The 22883-nt window shown below is 42.1% G+C and overlaps 3 protein-coding genes across 7 annotated transcripts in view; 1 reads left to right on the top strand and 2 right to left on the bottom strand.

Annotated features, from left to right (window-relative positions):
• nhsl1b (NHS-like 1b) overlaps positions 1–6945 on the bottom strand; it is a 122503-nt gene extending 115558 nt beyond the window's left edge. For 2 of the 4 annotated variants that reach the window (XM_038727375.1, XM_038727376.1), the window contains exon 1: positions 6346–6945. In XM_038727375.1, the coding sequence (XP_038583303.1) occupies positions 6346–6661 (316 nt within the window). In that variant the 5' untranslated portion in view covers positions 6662–6945. The remainder of the gene's footprint in view (positions 1–6345) is intronic. The other 2 variants (XM_038727373.1, XM_038727371.1) reach the window with 2 other exon arrangements.
• Positions 6946–8856: 1911 nt separating this feature from the next.
• On the bottom strand, positions 8857–17955 carry acbd3 (acyl-Coenzyme A binding domain containing 3). 2 transcript variants are annotated; one of them, XM_038727385.1, is made up of 8 exons: positions 17653–17955; positions 15790–15931; positions 15455–15595; positions 15060–15218; positions 14542–14716; positions 13626–13869; positions 12727–13011; positions 8857–11390 (listed from the first exon to the last, which is right to left on the bottom strand). In XM_038727385.1, exons 1-8 carry the CDS (start codon positions 17918–17920, stop codon positions 11176–11178), a joined length of 1629 nt encoding a protein of 542 aa, XP_038583313.1. In that variant the 5' UTR covers positions 17921–17955; the 3' UTR covers positions 8857–11175. The 2 variants fall into 2 exon arrangements, with proteins under 2 accessions (XP_038583313.1, XP_038583312.1); XM_038727384.1 differs by having other exon boundaries at positions 12727–13014; positions 17653–17954.
• A 3093-nt stretch (positions 17956–21048) lies between these two features.
• On the top strand, positions 21049–22826 carry mixl1 (Mix paired-like homeobox). The gene is made up of 4 exons (XM_038727539.1): positions 21049–21123; positions 21269–21613; positions 21726–21852; positions 22106–22826. Exons 1-4 carry the CDS (start codon positions 21049–21051, stop codon positions 22681–22683), a joined length of 1125 nt encoding a protein of 374 aa, XP_038583467.1. The 3' UTR covers positions 22684–22826.
• The last annotated feature ends 57 nt before the right edge of the window (positions 22827–22883 follow it).

The following is a 22883-nucleotide window of genomic DNA, read 5'->3' as shown; positions in this document are numbered from 1 at the left end:
TGCAGGTAATGATAGTACCCCAGGAGTGCCCCAAGAACAGCGTTGGAGCATAACTTGTAAAAAGTCGACAGAAAATGCAAGGGTCACGAGTCAATGTAGCACCAAGTGTCAGGTAAGGACCTCAGTTAGAGTAAGTCCTATACTGCGCTGTGATTGGCCAGATTGCATATTCGGGGCATGGCAGGGCAAGGGTAAATTTTAAACAAGTAAAAAGGTGTGTGTTTGTGAGCATATGTGTGCATCTACAAATGTAAAACCGTCCAGGAGATGGAGGGGTGTCCTGCTCCATCTCTAGACCCTCCTCCAAGCAGATCAGAGAGTGGGAATTAAATCTTGCTCATCTCTCTGCTGGCTGGTTAAACCACGGATTACACTGCAGCACCCACAAATGCCAACTTGCCAACCTACAAGTACTGCGTCTGGATGGAATGTGTGAACACGTGACAGTGTTTGTGCACAGCCATGATTAAATCTTGACAAGAGACTGTATACTGTGTATGGGTCTAAGCCATGCACCACCGATTCAAGGATATTTTTGGTAGACAAGAAGTTTAGGAAGCGGAGGTACAGATCCAACAAAGGCATCTGTGCTTTCATTGGTTGCTACCCCACCAGTGAAGTAACACCTCCAACACTTTCCATAAGTAAATCAGAAAATCAGAAAATTACCAAAGACCTAATCACTCTGACTACAGCTCAGTCATAAAACCATGTGCAAAATTAGCTGTGAAATAGAGCAATGAACTAATAATGAAATGTTAGGTGACAGATCTAATGCTGGCATGAAATAAGTGATAAAATACACTAGTATGCACCATAAAATGATCTGGTTTTAACTGACTTCCTAGCAGTCCACACAGGTTTAACACCACTGATCAAACCAGAGCTTACACACAGTCAGCCCTGCACACACACAAATCTATATTTAGCCATTTTCTTATTAACTTTATTGTCCGTACCGTCAAGCACAAATCACTGAGAGATTTTGTTTTTATCAAGCGTAGGAAATGTCAGCGCAGAGTAGAGGCAGCTGGTGTCATGACATTACACATGATGATCAACAAGTATCTTATGTTAACACTGACAGACCACTGAAGGAAATGCGCGCACGCGCGTGTGTGTGTGTGTGTGTACAAAGCCAAATACACAAGAAGAGGTTTAAGAACAACACTTCACATCAGTCATCTCTGACTCTCCCGTGCACTTTCACTCCCTAACTCTCCTATGAGCCCTACCCGGGGCTGCGTCTACATCATGGGCAGTCTGCAGAGAGGCGTGAGAGAGGGCGGCTGCATGTATAAACACACACACACACACACACACACACACACACATTCACACAGTCCAAGTCAGATGCAGTTCAGTGGCAACAACTTTGTACTTCTTGGAATGCTACAGCCTTTTCCCACTCTTTTTCCCAGTTTTTCTCTTTCTCTGTCCCCGCCCCCGACCCGTCTCTTTTGTTCCTCATGGGACTAGGTCAACCTCTAGAACCAGGCCGGGGTCCTTCGCTGGAACAAGCCCTGTGGGAACTTGTAGATTCTGGCTGTGTAATGACAGCTCTCCATCAATGAATGGAGCAGGCCTGAGTGAACAGTGACTAGGGGGAATTGAGGAGGGATAAAAAGGGTGTGTGTATGTGTGTGTGGCAAACAGGAAAAGAAGGTGGTTAAAAAACAACAAACAGCAATTAGCTTATCTAGGCATGACTGCGCTTTGTTATTCTTTGTCACGTGATAAGGAACACAACTTGGATCTCATCTAAGCGGTTTAATTTGACTGTCATTATCGTCATTACCGAGCAGTACTGTTTATGCACAAACACTCATGGCCAGTGTATTGCCAGCCTGAGACAAAACATGTCTGTCAACAGCCAAGTGTGTATGTGCCCATGCACACACACAGATCCTTGAGAAGCTCTTGAACATGGTAACGCTCACTCAACATCATAGCATGCTACAGATGAAAGATCATTGGGCAAAGACATCTATAAATAACTGAAGGATGTGCAGAGGAATGTGCAGTCAGTTTGCGTGTGTATGTGTGTATAGGAAGATTGAGTGTGGCCGTTAGCAGGTCATGACGAAACATGTAGAATCCAGGTTGTCTTTTTTTTGTGTGTGTGTGTGTGTGTGTGTGTGTGTGTGTGTGTGTGTGTGTGTGTGTGTGTGTGTGTGTGTGTGTGTTTCTATTTCAGAGCCCCACAGCAGCAGGTAGCTAGTGGGCATCAAGATATCTGACAGGGTCTCTTCTAAGTCTCGTCTAACACCAATTAACCTTCACTAGTTTGACCTACTTTCAACATTAAAATAGCGGACTCCCTATTCAACCCAATGCTATATTTGGCAGAGGAGACTCAGTGTTTCAACATGTAGTTTAGGGTACATTTCACTTAGAAGTCAAAGCTTTGACATGGCAGTGGGTGAGAGACACATGGTGAAATCTTTGAAGCTGCAGCAATATTCTGATATTGTCAGAAACATTACTGTTGCTACAATCCAGGTGTAAAAAATATGACTGAATAAAACTGGTGCAATGCTAAAAATATCTTTCTCAAACTCACTTTGCAAAATCCAAATTTCACGTTGCCCTCTTTTCCCTGGCTGTGACCGGGTCAATACTCTCCTCAGTGTCGACTCAACACTATGGCCAAAGCTTGTTCATAGTTTTTAAACTTTCACTACCGAGTGCCATCAATGAATGACGCAAATTCATGGGGGAATTTTTTTTATATTTACATTGTAGCTAAGATTCAACAGGCATTCATTACACAATCTAACATGTCTCAAAACTGATACGGTAAAGTCCGGCATAGATTGGAGCCAAATCTGTCTCAGACCCACCTCACACAGTGTGACCTGCAATGAATGATTTTATGTTTTGTTAAGATACTGTTTTGGGCATTTCCGCTTCATTTTGATAGAGAGAGTGAAGAGAGACAAGAAAGGCAGGGAAGAGGGAGGGGATGACATGCAGCAAAGGGTGCGGACTGGATTCAAACACAGGCAGCTGCGGTAACGACTCAGCTTTGATGCGTGGTGTGATAAATGCAGTCATAAATTATTCTGATAAATCCCAAAAATTTATGTAAATTCACTAGTATAGACACAATGCCAGAGTATATGAGAGCTTACCTTAAAGCTATTTAACTTTAGCATGAGTTCTTGATTACATTTTCTACAAGTCCTGTCTGTTTTATTTGGACATTTTAACTATAAACTTCTCTTCTTAGCTGCGTATGTTCATCAACTCCTACACTGTCTACTCTTGCTTTTACTTCCAGTGCCTGCTATAAACAGTCCTGTCCTGTCATTGCCCCGGCCATCTTAATGTCATTAATACATAGGGTGTGGCAGTAGCGATCTATTAGCCAGCTATAGCTTAGGTGACCCTTCTTGGCCGACAGCAGAAACCCAAGCCAGCCAAACTAGACTTTGTTTAAACTCTTGACTCTGTAGTGTCAGGTGTTCCCCTCTGAGGCTGGACAGAATGACCTCTGACCCCGGTATCTCAGTACAAATAGATTAAAAGTGGCATGAGACAATCAAAATATACATAGAGAGGAAGATCCCATTTTCCTATCATGTCCCTGTTCAAACCACCCCCGACGATTACTTTGACTGCGCAGGCAGACAAACAGCAAGACGAGACACTACACACACTCACTACGCCCTTCCCTCAATGTCAGTCCCCAAGCATGTAGGGGCCTCTCTTTGCCCCTCACCAGTAATATGATCCATCTCTGACCCGAGGTTAGAGTAGGAATCCTGACCCACAGTAGTTGAAGACAACAGAGGGAGCGGTCACAGTTAAACGTTCACATGCAAACTATGAGATGATATAATTATGTAATATATTCCTTTGGGCCTGGTCAAACACTGCAAAGGCAATATATCATAATCCTCAAATTTAAAACTCATAGTAGACATACAGTACTACAATGAGTAGGGAGGTGTGTGGATAGCTACTATTTAAAAATCCAATTTCTTGATTGACTGTTCAAATTATTGAACACATGAAGGCCACCAAGGTCAGTGTTTTAATTTTAAGTTTATTTCAGGTAGAAGAAAGGGGATTCTTGAGCAAGTGATAACGAGGGCGAGGAGAGCCAAATTTTTAAATATGGCTTTTTGTGGAGCTTTTTCGTTCACCGTGGCTCCCGCTAGTGCAGAATCGTGATGACGGTCGCTCTAGAGTGACGTCAGAATTGAATGAATTCCGTCCAGACTGAGGCGGCATGATTTGAAACACATGTGACAGTGGCCCAAATCCGAACTGGAAAAGATCAGATTCCATGTGACATGGGCTGTTCACACTGGTCTGAGTTGCATATGATTAAATCAGATTTGGGTCACTTCGGCCTGTACGTGAACTCTGAACGTGGCCAAAGTTTGAGGCGGCAAAATATTATTACACGTCTGTGGGTCTCAGCATTACACATGAATCTTCATGCAAACACTCATTCAAAACTCCACCAGTTGTTATCTATCATGCCTTATTCAAATCCATTACTCTCTTCCTGGAGTAATGCTGGAGGTCTTTTAAAAGACGTGTTTGTTTGTGTGGAAAGAGTTATAGAGTTAGAGTCATGAATCTGAAGTCAGTGCTTCTGTACACCCCACGTATGGCCTTGGGGCTACGTGGGAGCTGGCAACTACAGATGGCTAAGTATGACACTGCATTCCAGTCTATTCTCTCACACCTCCATAGAATGACTGAGTGAATGGATTACATGGGACTAGTCTTTAAAAAAGAAACACCCAGCCCCACCTAGGACTGCATCAAAACTTCAACAGGTACAGATAATGGGAGCAGTCGAGTCATGCCACATGATAACACAGAAGATTAGTTAAATGTCTGGTAGCTGTCATGCAGCAGGTACCCCCTAAACACGGCTTGACGGAGTATTAGTATGTATATGCATGTGTGCGCACGTGTTCAATCCATTGCTCATCATACATCACATTCACTTGTGTCTGGGAACTATCTGCTCGGCTTATCATTTCCCTGGAGCCTGTATGTATGAGACAGCGAGAGAGACAATGAGTCACAGTGAGACCAAAGACAGGATGACTAGATAGGAAGGACAACAAAAAGGAAACAAAAGCTAATGACTCACAACTTTAAATGTTCAGAGGCATTTGTGCTCGTCTTCTGAATACTCTGCAACATATTTGACTTCATATTAGATAAACAAAGAAGGAAATCAATGGAAAACATGACCACTTAACTTAACTCTGTTTATAAACAGTAAATGGACTGCACGTACTGGTATAAAGCGCTTTTCTGAAAAAACGGACAAAGTGCTTTACAGTTGGCCTCTCATTAACCCATTGACACACAGGCACACACACACCGATGGCTACGAAGCTGTCATGCAAGGCACTGGCCTGTCCATCAGGAGCAAATTAGAGTTCAGTGTCTTGCTTCCACATTTCAACGTATGGACAAGAGGAGCCGCTTTAGCTCCTGAGCCACAGCCGCCTTTAGTACCACATACAACCAGTTAAATAGGAAGAAGTGGTATAAAATAGCAGATCTGTACTCACTCATAGGCTTTACTTCAGGTCTGTATCAGAGCAGACAAAACTACAGGCCTATCTCACAGTCTTTACGTAGCTGGTATAGTATGAGTCAAAGTCTGAATTAATATGTAACCGCTGTGCGTGAGACTACAGGAGGAAGCTTTCCAAGGGCAGCAAAACAAATCACAACACAACAAAAGTCAGAGCAGGCTGCAGCAAAGGAAATTTATTTCCTATTTATCTTTGGGTTGACCAACTTTGTTTACATGTATAAAACAGCGAGATGAAATGGGGGGTGGGGGGCACTGGGTTGTAAGGCCTCCTGTGATCTATGTGTCCTTTGACACAACTGAACACAGATGGTGAGAGGAAATCCATCATTACTCATAGGACTTAATACCACTATTAACATAAGTCCAAATCAAGACCTACAAAGCCATGTGTCAGAAGACACCAGTCACTCCTCCTCCCCGGTTCTTTCAATGGACAAAATGTGACCAGCATCTCTCCACACCAATGACTATGTAATTATGACAGAGCAGCACAAGTCCAAAAGAGAGACACTGGAATGTAAACTTGATTATATATTTTAGCATATTTTTGTCTTTGCGGTGAAAAATCACAGAACACTAGTGTCATGGTGCCATATCTTTAACGTACACGACTGTGGGTCTCAATTAGAAGTTGATAGTGACACCTCTGGTTTTACTACAATATTACTACAGTATTGCTGTGGGTCGAGAAAGAATAAGCTAAAATGTAGAGATATAACGTTACACTAGCTCCCACACTGCAGACTAACAAGTCGCTGCAAACTTACGGATTTTGATTTTCTTGGGATCAAACTTGCAGATTTCACCCTGCAGACTTTGCAGCCGCCCCTGAATCCTGCAGGACCTCCTGAACACCATCCCTGCCTCCATCTCGATGCCCAGGAAGATGTCGCTGGCATGTCGAGAAAGATCGGAAAGTTGGTGAATTATGTTGGTCAATGTATGACAGCCGACCTCGTCCAGTGAGGAGAACAAAACGGGTCTTCGCAGTTTGCGTCTCCCGGTTTCTTCCCCCGGTATAGAGCCATCCCTCGATAACCGACTAACACGCTGCGGCTCGATGCTCCTCTGATGAAAAGGCATATTTATTTCATACCAATAACTCCAGCGGGACCGAAAACTGTTCACGCAAAAACCTCACGGCGTTAAAACAAGTCCAAGACGCAATGCCTTCCCGTGGCTGCTGTTATTTGCGAGGCCGTATACTCCTTCAATCCCGCCATATTTTTGTTTTTCAAAGCATGAGACTTTGTGCTGCTGTACACTCACTGGAAACGTTGCCTCCCAAAGCCTATTCAAATTCAACCAGACACAGTGCAAGCTACTGGAGAGAAATGAAAAAAAACACACGAGGAAAAAGTAGGGAAAAGTACAAGTAAAAACCCGGAAAATACTACAACCACCTGTAGCAACTGGAACCGGAGCCACACACACAGAGGACAGTTTACCTGCATCTCTTCGCAGTCAGTGGAGCGGTCTGACGGAAAAACCCGGACCGGGCTCTTTCCCAACGGGACCGGAGCGACTGAAGCCGCCAACAAACTGAGAAGTTTAGAAGAATTAACAGTGTGAGGCTAAAGTCACTATTTTATTCATGCTTTATGATCGCCTGTGTCTTAGAGAAACTATTCAGCTTAACTCACTGTATCAATCCTTACAATTAGGGAAAATTAAAGGTAACATTGGGCTAATATACTTAACGTTAACCTTTAGATTTTCCTAATTTGGCAAGGTAACTCCAATTATAGCTTTAAAATTTTATTACGTAACGTTATAATGTAAGGTAATAGGTTGATGGACTTAATAACGATGATGGTGGACGGATTTAATAACGTTAGGTCATTGCACATTAAATAGTCTAATAATATTAGGCATTAAAAGGTGTATCACCCATGTCAATCCTCACCTAACGTTAAATAACCCTGATTTAAGGTACCCATGACCACATTTTGTTGAGATGGCTATTTATTTGAGTTTTTAATTAGTGATAAATATAATAATAAAAATGCATTAAAATGAAATGTTCGTGTAATTATGTAACACTAGTTTCCCAAAGTTAACTAGCTAACGTTAGCTAGGTTGTTTATAACGTTAGCTGAGTTAGTTGGGTTATGAGCTAAGTTAAGGTATATTTAACGTAACATCGTCAACAGTACAAAAATAAACTCCGTGTGTGGGCATTAATTATACTATCTAGTGACTCTTGAACTGCTTAAGAAATGTAATTTTTCAGATGTGTTAGTAATGGAGACACCCAAATGGTAATTTGACAAGTTAAGCTAACATTAGCTTGCGTGTGTAGCGTAACGGTAGGTCTACAATCTGTCTTTAGCTCCTTCATTTTAGAGAAAGGCCATGTTAGTTGTTTGCTCATACCTTTTAAAATAACCCCTGGACAACGCATTCTTTGAACACTTGCCTCTGATTTATCTCCTCTGTGTGTACAGGGTATGAGTGTCCTGTCCCCACGCCTAGCTTTCCCAGCGCTGCTCTTTAAATTCCAAAGAGCCAAATCTACTCATTAATAGCACAACTTTTGGCCCAGCTCAGGTTGATATCTGTGGATTCTTTTGCATATCTGGATAACAATGTCAACTTGGCAAAAAGTGTCTCTGTAGTATTCAGTATGCCCCCTGGTGTCTTCAAGTGAACACAGCAACTTCAAGGGGTGCCTCTTTGTAGAGTGAGCTCCAGGCAAGTATTTCCACTGTTAATGTTTTCTCATAACTCAGCTAACTGGAAATCTTCAAATTCCTCTCCACCTGCACTGTGTATTAAGAGTTTAAAGGGCTGATACAGCTGTGTTCTGGAGTGTTGGCTGTTGCCTCTTATTCTGAACATAGTGACATCCCATGTGCGTCATGAAAAAGGTGAATTGTCCTTTTACATGAGTTAACATCCGCATGGGTCATTCCCTCAGCACAAAATGTGACAGGAAAGAAGTATGAGGATGACACACTGGTGGAAAAAGGAACAAGCTAATACTGTTGTTGTTGTTGTTCCAAGGCCATCTTTGGCGTCCTCACATTCCCAACATTGCCTCCGCCCTCAGCTTAAATGTACCAAAAAAATAATGTTCATTTTAAGGGAATCCAGCTTTTATTAGTGTTATTGATTTCACCTGTGTTTCATCAAAATGTCTGCTGATAAAAACATTAGTTATTATTTTATCTTCTGAGGCTATTGATGAACAAAGAGGACTGAAGCTTAAGGACACAAAGCATTAAAGCTGGATCATATACAATTAAAATATAGAAAACAGGAAAGATGACAAACTGTCCAATTCTAGAGATGAACATAAGTTTAATCAAGATTAAATATATGCCCAAAAGAAAGATCTTGCAACTCATAAGAGATCCAAACAAGTCAAAACAATACAAAAAGATGAGCTTTTCTGTCTTTCATGTCAATAGACTGACAGTTTTATACTTCCTACGAGGTTTGGACTTTCATTTGGGGTAAAATGTATACATAAATCTCATTCACCATATTTTACAGTGCATTGATTCTCAAAACCAAAAGCCTTCTTCCACATCTAAAAACCCATACATAAACCAATTTATAGAATTATTTACATACAAGTCTTGAACAAGTCGGCTCAAACCATTTGGTGAGCAGTAAGAAACTTGAGAAAGACAAACATCACACTCATCAGAACAAATGGGAACCTCCTTAAACTTTGTGGATGGGTTAAGCCGTAAGTGGTGACATTTTTGTTCCACAAATCACTGAATGATAGGAGGCAGGAGTGGCCTCTAATTAAATAATCTCATGAATAGATACCCAGTAAGGACACTGGAGGATAACTCAACGTACAAGTTTTTCCGCATCTGTGTTTGGTTGCATCCACACATAGAAATGTACAAATTCAGCTCAATGAGTAATCAAGTGAAACCAAATGCCTCTGACGCCTACTGAACACATTGCTCATTAATGCACCTAGGTGGTTGGTATACAAAGCAATGAGTACACGAACAAGCATATTAAATGTGAAAATGAACAACAATTAACCTAAACCATAGCAACAGATGAAAGTCTCACAGCTGAGTTACTCGGCAACCATGTCACCCATGACAAATATAAGTCTAGGTCATCTCAGTTTATTAAGGATACCTTTTTTGTCAATTCATACCAGGAAGGGGGTTAAAAAAAAACAAAAAAAAAAACAGAACACTGTATTTCTTAGAGATGTAACAGTGCTTCATGACCTCCAAAACATGGGCTTTTTATTGTTAGGTATACTTGTGTGTCAGAACTGAGTACAGCATCTCCAAACACACGCAAAGATACACAAGACACAACAACCTCCCAGGCAATATTAATATAACATCTGTCGTAATACTAGCTCCTTTTCGCTTTCTTAAAAGAACTGACAAGCAAAGGACAGTTGATTATTTAATGTAATGTGGAATAGGACGCTGCTGTAAAGAAGTGGCATCTGAAGGTGGAACTGAAACAGCATGACACCGATAAAAAAAAATATCTTTAGGAGAAAGTGATAACAAATATTTATTAGGTAATTTGTTTTTAGACTTATTCTGTATCACACCCAGAGATGCGTGAGTTTATAAAGCCATAAGGCTCACAGCCACATTTTTTCATGTGCATGTTTTTTTCTATTCATCTTTGAACACTCATGACTTCATTTGGAGTTCACCTTAAACCAAGGAATGACTTCTTGCCCGTCCTTCATACATTTTGTTTGTAAACTCCATTAAATAAAACCTATTCCTGGTGCGCTCTGTCAATCAGACTGTATCAAGAATTAAAAGGTAGAATACGCAGTTTTGTGCGGGGATACGCCAAGAAGTGCACAGCTACCACTAAACATCCTGTCAGATCTTCATATATGCATAGCGGCTAGGGTCTTAAGAGATCAGCAGGCTGCTGTTTTACAACAAAAAGGATAATTACGTTTGTGTACACTGGTGTTTTTAACGTGTGTGTCAGACTTGGCAAAGACCAGAAGCTCTCTGTGGAACAAGAGCCATAGTGTTATGAAGTACATTTGCAATATAACTTAATTTTCAACATCAAGTTCTTGCCAGATAAACAACCACTGTAACCACCAAACAGGAACCGGCTCACAGAGTGCTGGACTGGGTTTCCGTTCACGGTGAAGAAAACGTCACTCAGGGCAGAAGCAGCCACAAGGCCACGTTGGACTGTTGGGCCAGGGTGGTGACAGACAAGGAGCCCAGGGTGGAAAGAGGTCAAATACAATATGAAAGCAAAGTCCTTCAGCTTGGTTTATGTGAGCGCAGCAAGGAAAGGTGGTGAATATACAACAGCAATACACACTCCTTTTCCACAGGCTCGATGACAGGCTCTAGCACGGGTGTATCTTGGGACGCACACACACACACACACACACACACACACACACACAGTACATACATGTTAGTCCAATCTCCAAACTTGGGCTCCAGATGTGTCTCTTTGTCACCCTCTGGTGGTTTTGTCCAGAACAGATCTGGTATCACTTTCTCCCTCTCTCTTACACTCACACACATATAGGCTGCCATCACACAAATCTACACACACACGCACATATGAACATACACACTCCTTGGCTCCCGCTGTGTCTGTATTCAGGCTTATCTGGTGTAGTAGACTCTGTAGTAAACACTCTTGGAGCGCCACAGCGAATAGGAGTTGTCAAACTTGAGCAGGTAGACTCCGCGGCCGGGGTACTGGTGGCTGCCGGCATACACCTCCTCATGACAGTCCCGCCGGTACACCGGCACAATCTCATCCACCTGGGGCTTCCCTGCCTCCTTCTTTGCCTTCTCCTCCTCGTTGGGAGGATCACCTGAGGACACAAGAACAATAGATCAAGTTGCAGAGAGTCACACCACTGAGTCTCATCTTTCTGAATGCATACACAGACACACATCATTAAACAGCTTCACTACAATTATGCAATGCTACCATTAACCTTAATATTATGGAGTTAAATTTGTGCCTCAACCCTGAGCACACAATGGGACATTTTGAGCAGTGGAAAATATTTTTTGAAAGCACAAATTATATTTTGAGCCGATCTATTCTGAGTCCAAAAAAACCCACATGCTCCTCTTTGTATTAAACTCATATGGAGACGCTGTATTGAGCTGTTACACTCTGGTAGTGTACCTACCAGTATAGGCGGGCAACATCATCTACAACGCGACATTGCATAACCCCCTTCACTTCAGCAGTTGATCGGTATTGGTGTCTGTATCCATGGCAACAAGTGTTATCAGGCGTACTCATAATATGAATTGTAAGTTTTTAAACAAAGACTTGTCTATGCCAACTACATATTAGACACACATAATTTTTGGCGGTCATGACATACTAGCAGCTCAGCTTTTACTATTTTTCTTTTTTTTATTAATGTTACACAATTTCCTGTATAAAACACAGTGTTGTTACACTAAATATAAAACATTACTGCTACTACAGTTAATTGAACCATCAAAACCATGCCAGAACCATCAAAACCATGCCAGAACCATCAAAACCATGCCAGTTCCACTACACATTCACAATATTGCCTAATATCTTATTAATATATCGCAGGAATACATTTCTATTCACACCACTGCTCCGGTTTTCTCTGGACTTCATCTGACCAGGAGAGAACTATGAGATGTTGAACTATGGCGTGGCCAAGTTCTGAACTTGAGATAAGAATAAAATATTATCTAGAAAAGTAGTTATTCATCTCTCCATAGGCCGAGGAGTGAAGAAACTGCAAGCTGGAAGATTAAATAACCACCAAGACTTGACAACTCATTAAATAGCAGTGTGTGGTGCATAGTACCCATAGTAAAAGGCTGTGACCCTGGGATCAAATCATGACCCATCTGTACCTTTTTATATTCTATTATAGTGAAACTAACATCACAGCTGGCAAAGTTCCATTTTCAATTATTTGAAAAAAAGGCTGTTGTGCATATTTGTTGTTTACATAATCCTGAACACATCATGGAAGGACAGCCTACATCTTCACACATCACAGTAAGTGAAACTGACTTTTTAAGCAGATATCGTCACCAGGAGCTGCCACCAAAGGTAGGTCCAGGATTACCGTCACTCCTGAAACTATTTGTATCAGGAACCCTGCAGGGTTTATTCACACCGACTTTCCACCCACACCTCACCTTCCTCATCCTCGTCATCATCACTGGACTCCGAAACGTGCACGCTGACCGAAGCGGAGGCGGCATCCGTCCACTCAAAGAAGACCCCAAAGCCGATGTCATAATAGTCTGTGGCAAACTCCCAGAACAGGTAAGCGCCCTCCTCGTGGGTGGGCACACGCACTGTCACCACCTCGCCACGCCCCACCGTGATCACGCTGTCTGCGTCTTGCCGGATTTTCTCCTTGAAGTCCTTGATCTGTGGCCGTGTCCACATGGAGGGAGCAGCTATGACTGGTGGAGAGTCTGCTGTGATCAAAAGGACAAGAGGTTTTTTACAATCTGTTGCAAAAAGTCAAATACAAATCTGCTAATGCAGGAAAGAATGTAAACATTTTAATTCGTAATAAGTGATTACCTACCAGTTTACACAGACTAAATGCGGAATGAACTAACAGACCATCTATGTTGTCAGGTTATGTGAGAGTCCATGTGATCAATGACAAAGGGCTGAGTTATCTGCATACCCAGCTATCCATCCATCTTTCCTCAAAACATTATTTTGAGAGTGAGCAGCCAGCCACAGTAGATTAATTTGGTTCATAATGCATGTTTTGGAATCTGACCAAGGCCCTGTTCACTTCTGGAAAGTGTGAAAGTGTGGTTGGATGATACCTAGATGGACACAGACTATCATGTATCACTTGTTCCAGCTCTTCTGCTCCCTGCCTTCCAGGTCACATCAACAAGGACACAGCAGATAAGAATCAGATTTCAATTTTGATATAAAGCTTTGTTTGTTTGACGGAGCTCCCCCCTCTGCCCTTTAGCTGCACAATAAGGAAAACACAGATTCTCTCTGCATGAAGTCAACTACAGTAGTTTTTGTGATGAGACAAACACATCTAGGGCCCACCAACCTAATAAAGGCCCGTTCTCTGAGACCTCCTCTGCCGGCTCAGGCTCTGGCTCCCGGTCCATGCTCTCCGAATAAGAGTCTGACTGGCCTCCATTGACTGTAGGGGCTTCCTCCCCGGCAGGTGGTGAAGCCGCACACAATGGTCCCGCAGCTGAGGCGGGGATGGACTCACTGTTGAAGCTGCTAGATTCCAGCGTGCCCTGCACCATCAAATCAGCCTGCTGCTGCTGCTTCTGTAAGGCCGCCTGGGACCAAATGAACATTTGAAGACATTGTAAACCAAACCGGGGACATAAATCAATAATGAGAGGTGAAGTTTCTACAATGTTGTTGGTGGAAGAACAGACTCCTGCTGTCATATGAAATACATTTATGTACATGTAAGGCTGCACCTTAATGGCTAAAACTGCCATCCTGATGTTATCCTTGCTAAATACTGCACTCCTCACAAGGCACTTGATTATTGAGGAGGTTCAAAATTTAATTTTGTTTTTCCATCTTTGGACAACATTTTGAACAGTCTCTGAAATTGCATTGTGGCACAAGCACTTTTCTGCATACTCTCATACTCTCATCATGAAGAGTGAGAGTAGATTTAGTTCTGGACAATTAGATGTCATGGAAGTTTTGTTTTTTTTATCCAACTCTACAGTTTTTCTTTTCATTGGTCTCACACTAACAAAGTGTTACTGATAAAATATAAACAACTGCTCAAAAGTAAGCTTTTTAGATGTAAACATCTCAAAATGTAACCAGAATAAGCCATTCTGACTTTTTGTTTTTCTTGGCCCATGACTATTTTCAATGGATCTTTGAAAGAAAACCTTGCCAATAGCTAATCTTAATACTTTACGATTAACTGCAAAAGGTAAAAATAATCAATGAAAGTCTATCCTTCTCTTAGTGTTGCATCCTACCTGTTGCTGGGCCAGCTGAACCTGGTAGAGCTGCTGCATGTACTGTTGGTAGTGCTGCTCCTGGAGCTGGCGGATGAGGCCCAGCTGTTGCTCTGGGCTGTTTGGGTATTGCTGAGCAGCATACTGTTGGAACTGCACCGCTGTCTGCGCATTCAATGCCGCCATTATCTGTTGTCTGGGAAATGGAGCACAGGAGCAGATTTGGTGAGGAAGGAAAGAGGGGGGGAGACAATGGTGGACAGTGGAAAGATGTAGGGTTTTAACATAGAGAGAAGAGAAGAGTCATGGTGAGTAAGGTGATTGTCCTCTCTGGACCAGGTTTGAACCAAGAACTGACCCGGCTAAAGTGCCCTGCTAACAATGAATCTGTCACAGCTCCAGAGCTGAAAAGACAATACCCCTGTAGGTATCAATGTCAGGGGATTGTGATGATAATGTAGAAGTCGTGCCGAAATCAAATGGATATCTTGCAAGCCCAAGCGCATTATGCAAACACACGGCGATACCAACACACATACTTTTGCTGCTCAACCCGTAGCCTCTCCTCCTCTGCCTGCCTCCTTTCCTCTTCCTCTCTCCTCAGCCTTTCCTCTTCCTCAAGCCTCCGTCTCTCCTCTTCCTGCCTTTGTCGCTCCCTCTCCTCCTCCTCCTGCCGCTGTCGCTCCTCTTCTTCTTTCCTGGAGAAGAGCAAAGTAATGAAGGATATTATAAGTTATGCAAATCGTCAAATTCATAAAAAATAAAAATAAAAAAAAGGGTCACATCACTGCATCAGTCAATAAATGTCCAATATTTCCTCAGCTACTTCACAGTCCTTCTGGCAGCATATTATATGACAAAGTGAAACAGGATCTGTATTTAGACACAGTGGCAGGGGGATCTCCCTCAGGAGAACTGAAGTCAAGCGCCTTACCTTTTCCTCTCCTGCTCCTCCCTTTCGATCTTGTGTGAGATGACATAGGGAGCAAAGAGGTTACAGCACTTGTTCAGCAGCTTCACAAACTCCACCATGGCGTCCTCCTTCTCCATGTTACCCAGGGAGGCCCACTCTTTTCTGCACACCGAGCAAGAATGGAGGTGAAAATTCAAATAAAAAAGGCAGCTTGGCAAATTGGGCTCAGCCATTAAGACTTCTTTTTAGCTTACGTTATTGATTTAAAAAAACAAAAGTTACTTTAATCAGGCTGAAAACAGGCTATCTTGGTCAAATGGGTTACATTAACCCACACAAATGTCTGCTGGGGTTACCTGCGGTCGTTGCCCAGGACGTCAAAGAAGCCGACCTCCGGTGAAGCATCAGGATTGTAAGGGCCCAGTAACACCTGTTTGTGCAGAGCCACCAGCCGAAGCTTCTCCTCGTAGGTCGGGTGGAAGGCCTTGCCATCTTTATCTGAAAGCAACAATGTGGAAGCAATGAGTTTGCATGCATTTGTCTTTTATGTCCTGCAGTGAAAAGTGCTTGTGAGTTATACAGTTACATCTTTGTATCCCTGAACAACATGATATCATATTTTTGTTCCAAGACTACAGCGTACAGTATAAAACAACAGAGAGCTTAAGTACCTCCCTTCTGCCCCATGGGATTTTATTTCATAAAAAATATGTACAGTAGTCAAGTTTTTCATAAAACAGTGACGTAACAGGAGAACAGTATTAAAACAGATGAAAATCACCTTAAGTCGGGTCATGTTGACAGCTGCAGCTACGCCAAAGAGCTGGTCAATTCCATAAGAGCCCGTATGTGGGACCGGCTGTACGTGACAGGCGGTGGCTTGTTTTAAATTGTCAAACGTCATGTGTGTAATTCAGAGCACAATTCAAACAGGATAAAAAAATGAGTTGTCCAACGCCACTGATTACTGTTTTTAAGGTCCCATGACGGTCCACCGGAAGGGGAGGCACTTAGGCTCTCTATTGCTCTGACGATTGTAACACTTCTCCTTTTCCAAGGGCGCTCTATAATTGAATAACAACCTCATGGCACTCTAATCCCAGTGAAATGTATTTAAACCAGGGTGAGGCAAGAACCAGATTTTTGTATACATGTTATACAAGTAGACCCAACTGACTAGAAATACATGACTTTAAATACAAAGCACAGATTACTATCTCACAGTGGCAACCAGGCCCTAACCTGTTTGCACAGTCATTACAAGTACTCCACTTAGTAAGAATGCTCAGTGTTCAAAAGTGCTTACACGTGTTCAGGATGTTTGCAAAGTAACAACCGACTACATCTTCTGTTAAAGGCAAGGAGGGCCACAGGGGGCAGGACATACTCTATATTTATATGAGAAATATCTTCAAAAGCTTTCAACTTGTTCTGAAAACACTGTGCTGTTTTGACTTGCTACTTCTTCACAAGTATTACTTGGTGAGATTGATGGAACTTAAATGAGGCTTTGATACTGAAACTTGTAATAGATGTTTTGGTTAGCGATATATTGAAAATAATGTGTATTTTGAGCTGTCCTTTGAGCACCAAGTATGCAATTAAGTGGTAGTGATATCAATGGTGTCACAACACTGTAAGTGCAGAAACCGTGGCTTTTGGCACCACTGTGCCCTGGTTTTAAAGTCATCTTGCAGAGACTATGGACCAGCTGTATCCTCTAAACTATTTCCTTCTTGGCAGTATGGCAGCGATTTATTTATCAAAGAAGGATGTGGTTTAGGAGCTGACGTGCCGGCTTCTTCAGCCGCAGCACATGGCAGGGCGTGTTGAGCCACCATTCAGTTGGGATGCATAGCTTTCTTACATTAACGTACAACACTAAAATTAGTTGACGGAGCAGTCGTATGATTTACAGGCTCATGACAAGCCAGGTTATTCTGTCCAAACCCTAATACATGTACATGGAAAGGAGAGAGCCAGAGCTACACACAGACACCTGGTGCTTGTTTTATCCATAACAGCCAGCTAACTGTTGGCGTCAGCTATGTGGCTAATGTAATGTTGCGACTGACAGCAGCTGCCCAGGCGGTGACAGCTAACGTTAGCAAAGTGCTAACCTCAGCCAGCGAGCGAACCGTCTCACATTTCACGGGTCGGTCCGGCTGCTAGCTGTCTCTGTGCGTTAAAGCTGGGTGCTAATAACAAACGTGAAATACCTTTGAAGAATTTAAGGCCCATCCCGTACAGCTCTTGCAAAGGAAAGCCCCATTTCCTCTCTATGGCAGATTTGCCAGTCTCTCCATCTTCGCCTTCAGCGTCACCCGGCGTATCGGTCCCGGGCTCCGCGGGTTTGGGGTCCGGCACATCGACCTGGCCCTGCTCGCCCTCCGGGTCGGGACTGAGGGTGAGGCCATCGATGGAAACTTCGAGCCGGCTAGAAGTAGCACTGTCGAGGTCGCCGCTCTGAACCTCTGTCGCCATCATGTAGACTGTCAGCTGAAGCGGCCACGTACCTACTTCCGTTTAGACCTGGCGGAAGTTCCGGGAGATTCAGTTGTCCCCCCCGCCGTAGAAAATATGACGACGCTTTAACCGATTAGAGAATAATTTACAGGAGTTTTTTTTTTTTTTTTAACACTAGGGGCTGTTATAAAACTGAGTATTTTCCACATTTCGTTGTGTTTTGAGAACAACATGATACAATATTGTTTAGTGTAGAAAAATAAGCTTTTACCAGCAAACCTTTTTTTCCATTTTTATGATGAACTAATGTTCCATCACTAGTATGTGTAAAGGTAATGGTAAAAAAAAAAGCAATACCAAACAAAAATAATAATTAATAATAATTTTAGTAGGGTTGTAATTTAGGCTAGTGGTTCTAAAACCTCATGTGAAGGACAACTAAACTAATAGAAATTTGACCACGGACCCCCCTTTTGATAAAACTTTTCTTCATCTGATAGAATTTTTGCTTTTAGATGCTTTATTACAAAAAGTGCATTAAACCCATAACCAAAACAGTCATACATTGTGTCACTGTGCTACTTATGGGTGTGACTATTTTGAAAATATATGATTATATTTTGCTTTATTTTGCCCGGACCCCACTTTGAGAACCACTGATGTAGCCTACTGTTAGGCCCCTGGCACATATTCACATGTATGACATCCTTCTATGTTGTTTTTACTGTCATCGTCCTGCATATGTCCATTTCTATAATAATAATTTCTATAAATGTTTAGAAAGAATACAGATGTTAAAGAAGCCAATAATTATTTCAATGTTTCAACAATGATTTAATAAAAACTCACTGTCTTTTAAATCAGCTTAAGCTTAAACTTTAAACTGATTGATTTGATTTGAGTGTAAGGGCACCAATTTTGTTTTAACTTATCTTGATTATACAGTTTAGTCTCTAAGTGGAATGGGTGCTGATGGATGGATGTCTTTTTATTGCTTTTAGTAAACATGAATTATAAAATGAATGATAATGGATTTTTAAGGACAATACCAGTATTAGTTTAAATATAATAGCAATATATTAACTAACTGATTATTTTATAAAAGTAACAAATTTGAATCAAGCTGACAAATAAACTTGTCAGTGGACAAAATGTGTAATGGAGACACTGTTCTTAAATGACCTCAAACATATTTTGGGCATTTCTGTGCGGACATTTCTGGTTACACCCATTTATCTGTAATAACCTAATATCTTTTGTCCAGCTCTAATATGAAACATATTTATTGCAGTTGTGTATACAACAAAAACAATCATCACACTCAACTACTGCTTGTGATAATATTAATGCATTTTTACAATGAGCACACATTTCTATTAGGAAACTAAGCGCCTTATAGCATCCCTCAAATACACAAAGACTGAACTCATAACAAAGGAACCATAAGACAGCTGATATTTTAACATATACCTGTAAACTAGCGAGGATAATTCATCTGTCTGGCTGCACTTAAATGTATAGTGATCAGGTCAAACTGTGGGTTTAACAGTGATCAGACATTAAAGGTGTGAATATCCTTTTGTGTGTATCTACAGAGGCAGCTGCCAACTGGAAATGGCCAGGAGAAAATCTGAAGTGTTTGTACTGTTTGATGTTTGAAAGTGCAGTCTGTTAACTACAATATATCAGCATTAATCAACTTAAAATTGCATTATTGTATTGCATTATTTGTGGCCACTGGCAAGAGGCATTTACTGTTCATTTCATGATCTAGCTCATTGTCCATTACAAAAGATCAGGAACTTCAACAGCCTGATTTTAGCATAGCAATCTGGTCTGCGCACACATGCAATACCCAATTAGGGCCCTCAGACAAAGCAGCCCGTGAACTGTGAATGTCTTTACCAGCAAGCACATCCTACCCAAACAATGCTATATGTGTCAAAGTACAGAGATCAATAAGTGCTGTTCAGGCTGTGAAATGACACAATAGCTGTCAAGTAATGTTCCCACAGAGATCAGAATGGAAATAACCAGAGAAAACCTTTGGTGTTTTTTTTAGGTCCCCCGCTACACGTCTCTTTCAGTGAGTAAGGATCAGTTTTACAAAAACTTAGACTCATTTAGCCAAAAATGCAATGTAAATCACAATGACTAATACCCGTTACAGCTGTATCCCATAAATGACATGAATAAGGATGCAGTAAAAAAGTCTGGCACTTTTTTGCTTTAGATTGCAATAATCATGTGTCCCCACACCCAAAGTAATTAAATATGACACATAAAATTTAAAAAACCTATGATTTCCCAAGTATGTCCAAAAATTACTCTGACATGAAAACAATCATCTGTTATTAAAGGTAACTCTAAAAGCTAACTCCTGCAGATCTTGTCCAAATATGTGTGAACAAATTAGTCTGTCTGTGGTGCTACCTGACGATTTGACTTGACCCCCCTCTGAATCAGATGAAGGTGACCCACTCAATAACAAGTGCTCACTCCTGAGTAGCCTACTTTTGAACTGAGGTTTGTGTATTGAAATTAACTGAAAGGGAGCAGGAAGAATACTTTCCTACACACATCAGTGTTGAGGAGCAGTCCTCTGAAGACCTAAAACTTTACAAAACTTCCATTTTGAAGTAAAGATACCATCACCACAGAAAATGATTACAACCCTGTGAGAAGACATATGTCAAGTTGCGCATCACCGTCAGAATATATGACTTAAATACATTTTGAATGACATGACTTTTTTAGTTTATACATAGTTTATAACTTTGCCAAATGGCTACTGTCAATTAAATGGAAATATGCTTATATTCTTTGCTAAGTAATGCAACATAATATGAAATTTGACTAGAGATTATTACATATAGCAGACAACAAACTGCAGAACTTGTGAGGCCGTTGAGAAAATGATGGTTTCCGACTGTCCCTCTTTGAAGCCTACGGGTCCATTACTGCTTCATCCATTCCAAAGCGGATAAATGTTTTCACTGCCGATGTGTATTGAACATGCAGATTCCATTAAAGCCCCTTTAAAGAGACCTGCGGTCGCTCCACCGTCCCAGGTGTGATGCCTTCACACCTCCGTCGGCCTGCAGACGTCTGAAGTTGTTGCTCGGCCGCTGCAGTGCCAGCCGGCACTGATGGTTGCCCCATTCACACATACCGGCATCGTCACCTTTGATCCCGAGGGGGATTTAACCACAGCCAGCGCGCAGGTCTCAAACTCAGTCAGTCGCTGGAAATAAGACGTCGAGGAAACATGTCTTCAGTTCATGGGAATATGTGCGTCGGGGATGTGAATCATTTCCAGATGTATCAAGAAAGACCTCTGCAGATGAACAGCATGGTGAACTCAGGTAGGTGGCTGGCAAGGACTTCACAGTTTGTTCTGTGCGTAATTTACGCACAAGTCCAGTGACATGTTTCTGTGACTCCTGGTCATTTAACGGTATTAACCAAACACGTCCGTGCGTTTTCTTTTCAGATTATGGAGCGTCAGATGTTACAAACTACTTCAACGCCGCAAACGCTGTACCGAGAGCGGATAAATGCGTGGCAATACTGACCCACAGGAGGAAGAGGACCAACTTCACCCAGCAGCAGATTGAGGTTCTGGAGAAGGTTTACTCAGACACTAAATATCCTGACATCTACCTGCGGGAGAGGTTGGAGGCTCTGACTGGGTTACCGGAGTCCAGAATTCAGGTAATGTCTCGTTTAAATCCCTCCTCAGACACGCATTGTCAAAGGGTTCATCCCAAATTGTGGTATGGGTTCAACTGTCCTCACGTTTTATTTTCTCCCCTACAAATCTCAGGTGTGGTTTCAGAACAGAAGGGCCAAGTCTCGTCGCCAAGTTGGCGCATCGGTGTCCATGAAGGTCGCCAACCCGCCAGCAGCTGGCCCATTCAGCCAGCTCCACAGCAGGATGGGCCCAGAGAAAGGTAATTATTACATAGACTTGTTTCCCTTTTTTTTCCCCACTGGGGCCTGCTCAGATGTCGTCTTTTCCACAATTGGTTCACATTCTATAATAAATATACTTCTGAAATGTCTTACTAAATGTATTTCAACACTTGCTTTAAAGTCACCTCAATTTGTATAATAAGTTGCTTAAAACGACTCTCCAGTGTTGGGAATCAGTCAAAGTCTAAAACAATTTGAGAACTAATGTCATACTTCTGTTTTCTCTTTCAGTTTATGACAGCAACCATGGAGCCGAGGTACACAGGATTGCAGGGTTTGGACTGGAAGACAGTTTCAGACCTCTGATGCACCAAAACGCAGAGGACATTCATGGAACCAGTGTCCCCACAAAACCCAGCAGCTTTGAACACACATCCCTCTCCTGCATCTATGACAAGGAGGGAGCCAGGGTGAAGCCCGAGCAGATGCAGCGGCACGAGCTGAGCGTGAACGTCCCATGCTGCAACGTCCACCTCTATCCCAAGGAGAACGAGCATCCTCCCAAGATCGAAGCCAGCGTGACCGCCAACCAGAATCCAAAGGTTTTGGTGGAATACGACAACTTCCCACCCAACAAGACCATTGGGCCAGAGATGAAAGTTGTGATTCCTCCCATCCCGAGCCAGAATACCTTTAACAGGTCATCACCAAAGGATAATGGATGCCAAATCCAGTATCCACGCGTGAGGGCCACAGGGGACTGGTTCAGCCACTTCTCCCCAATCCATGCCACTGAGGCACAGGACTTCACTGACTCGGACTCTGACTGGGAAAACGAGGCTATGGCTGGCTTTGGTGGCTTCATGTGATGTGTTTTAGGAGATGACATAAAAAAAAAGCTACCTTTATCATAAGAGGCAGTATACAGTTGTTTGTTTGTGTAAAAAGAAAAATGTGTATTTATTGTAAAATAGTAATAAAACTGTCGATTGTATAAAAAAAGAGAAAAAAAAAAGAACTGTTGATTGGTTTCACCTGTTAATAAAGACTAAAAACTACAAGACCAAAT

This window comes from Micropterus salmoides, unplaced genomic scaffold (assembly GCF_014851395.1).
Source record: "Micropterus salmoides isolate LMB-PRFRI ecotype aquatic unplaced genomic scaffold, ASM1485139v1 Ms_hic_scaffold_18, whole genome shotgun sequence".
NCBI lineage: Eukaryota > Metazoa > Chordata > Actinopteri > Centrarchiformes > Centrarchidae > Micropterus > Micropterus salmoides.
The sequence above is the reverse complement of the archived record's forward strand: the minus strand, read 5'-3'. Positions and strand labels throughout refer to the sequence as shown.